General features: G+C 48.9%; 1 protein-coding gene across 1 annotated transcript in view; it reads left to right on the top strand.

Moving 5' to 3' along the window:
• Nucleotides 1–879: 879 nt before the first annotated feature.
• The window catches only part of SIAH3 (siah E3 ubiquitin protein ligase family member 3), a 78567-nt gene continuing 77383 nt past the window's right edge, over nt 880–2063 (top strand). The window contains exon 1 of the mRNA XM_005863216.2: nt 880–1162. Coding sequence (XP_005863278.1) covers nt 1028–1162 — 135 coding nt within the window. The 5' untranslated portion in view covers nt 880–1027. The remainder of the gene's footprint in view (nt 1163–2063) is intronic.

A 2063-nucleotide genomic window follows, 5' to 3' on the forward strand; every position in this document is an offset into this window, starting at 1 on the left:
ATGTATCCAGCAATTTAGTGGTTAATTAGCAATTGGCTGTCCACCAATATGCAAATGAATGACAAGCGAAGACCCTCTGCATCTGTAATTATTTTGCTGATTTACAAAGCCACTTTCCTCTCTGTGTAGATTTTCTGTGGTGTGCATTCATGCATCAGGGATTTCATTATTTTTAGAAGCATACTCAGTGCATTTTTATGGTTTAATATCTTCAGGCTTCAGTAATTACAGTATTATGGATATATGTATATATACATGTATATGTATATGTATATGTATATGTATATGTATATGTATATACATTGTCTGTTTTCCTTGTGTGGAATTCTTTTTTTCTTCTTTCCTTTTTAAAAAGAGTGGAGAGTAAGATTTTTTCAAGGGGCTGAAACCCAAATTGCAGAGAGGGTCAGAGCGCAAGATTAAAAGATGTATGTTTCTTCCCCTGCCAAATCCTTATCTGGAATCAGACGAGTCTTGTAATATTTGATTTTTCTCCCAAGCAGCTCTGGTGAGTCGAGCCACGATCAGCGTTATCCATCTGCCTACTTTGGAACAGGCTGTTTTACTATTTGGAGGTTGGAACGCTTTACGTTTTTGCCAGCCCATTAAGAAAGGCTCTTACGTTAAATTAAGTCAATTAATAAATGGAGACACATTAAGCAATCAATTTTGTCAGCCGATCTCCCCAGCATTATGTATGGTTGGCTGTAATCACAAGATAAATGCAATGTGCTGATCTATGGTAATGTTCAATAATACATTCTCCGCCAGGCTCAATTCATCAGGGAGTTTCAGTAGGGGAGGCATTTGTTATTGGCTGTCTCTGCACCTCAAGGATAACACTTCTGTCCTTTTGATTGGCCGCCTCACTGCTGCAAGATTCTAACCATCTTGTTTTGATGATGAATATGAAGGCTCGCTAAGCCGGTCTGGAGCGGAGTGTCTCAGCGGCTGCGCTCCTTCCAGAGCCCAAGGACTTACAGCTGCGTCGCTGCCTTCCTGTGCCAACGACCCCCCAAAAGTTGTGATGCTTTTCTTTACCCAGTGCTTTGGAGCTGTGTTAGATCTCATCCACCTCCGCTTTCAGCACTACAAGGCTAAACGGGTGTTCGCCGCCGCTGGCCAACTTGTCTGTGTCGTAAACCCCACGCACAACCTGAAGGTGAGCTGCTCTCTATGGTTTTATATTCACGCCGCTAGGGTTCAAGTCCTTTCTCCTCCCGCGCGTGCACCGAGTGACCCTCCCGCGCGTGCACGGAGCTCCTGGCTAAGGCTGTTTCGCTGGGGCCAGGACCCTGTTTGGGACTCAGAGGCTGACTCGCGCCTTCTGGCTCTCTAGGTGGCTTGGTGCTTTCGTGGCGGTTTGCTTTTCCCCCTGACTGGCCAGAACAGCTGGAGTGATGGGCTAGTTTCTTTCCCCCAAGCGTCAGCCCAAGAGTTTGGTGGGGGTCAGAAGTGGAGGTGGCGGAGGCAGGGATTAGGGGGCGTCCCCGCCCCTCTCTCCCAGATATTTGTAGGCAAATGTTCAGTAGACAGGGTTGAAAAGTTACCCAGATTGCAGCCTGTCCCACGTGTTTGCAAAAGCAGGCAAGCACACGGATTTTGGAAGGCCCCTCGGGCTGCCACTGAAGTAACGGGGCAGAAACACCGGACAGAGACCTGGAGTTGGCAAGGGGGGCTCTGTTTTCCTTGTGCTCAGACTCGGCTTGAGTGAGTGAGCATAGGTGTGAATGAGAGAGAGAGAAGAGAGAGGTCAGGAGTTTGTGTTTGCTTCCTGTGAGCTAGATACCTCACCCCACCCCGCTCCCCGCCCCCTTGCACCGCGGACTGAAGGAGGCAGAATCGCTTCAGTTGTACAATAATGAAACCGGCTCCGAGCTGCTGTCTGAGTCACCGCAGGCGGCTGCGGGTGCTGTGTTGCCTGCGGCCGCCCGGCTGCGCGTCTGGCGCCGCTTCCTCTGCATTTGTGCCTTCAGGTCAATGCTCTTTAGAAGAACAGCCAAAATATGGGATCCTGGAGGACCGCACCACATCCCGGCCAAGAATGACGGGGAAATGAATCA

The sequence above is a fragment of the Myotis brandtii genome, unplaced genomic scaffold (genome assembly GCF_000412655.1).
Source record: "Myotis brandtii unplaced genomic scaffold, ASM41265v1 scaffold174, whole genome shotgun sequence".
NCBI classification, from domain to species: domain Eukaryota; kingdom Metazoa; phylum Chordata; class Mammalia; order Chiroptera; family Vespertilionidae; genus Myotis; species Myotis brandtii.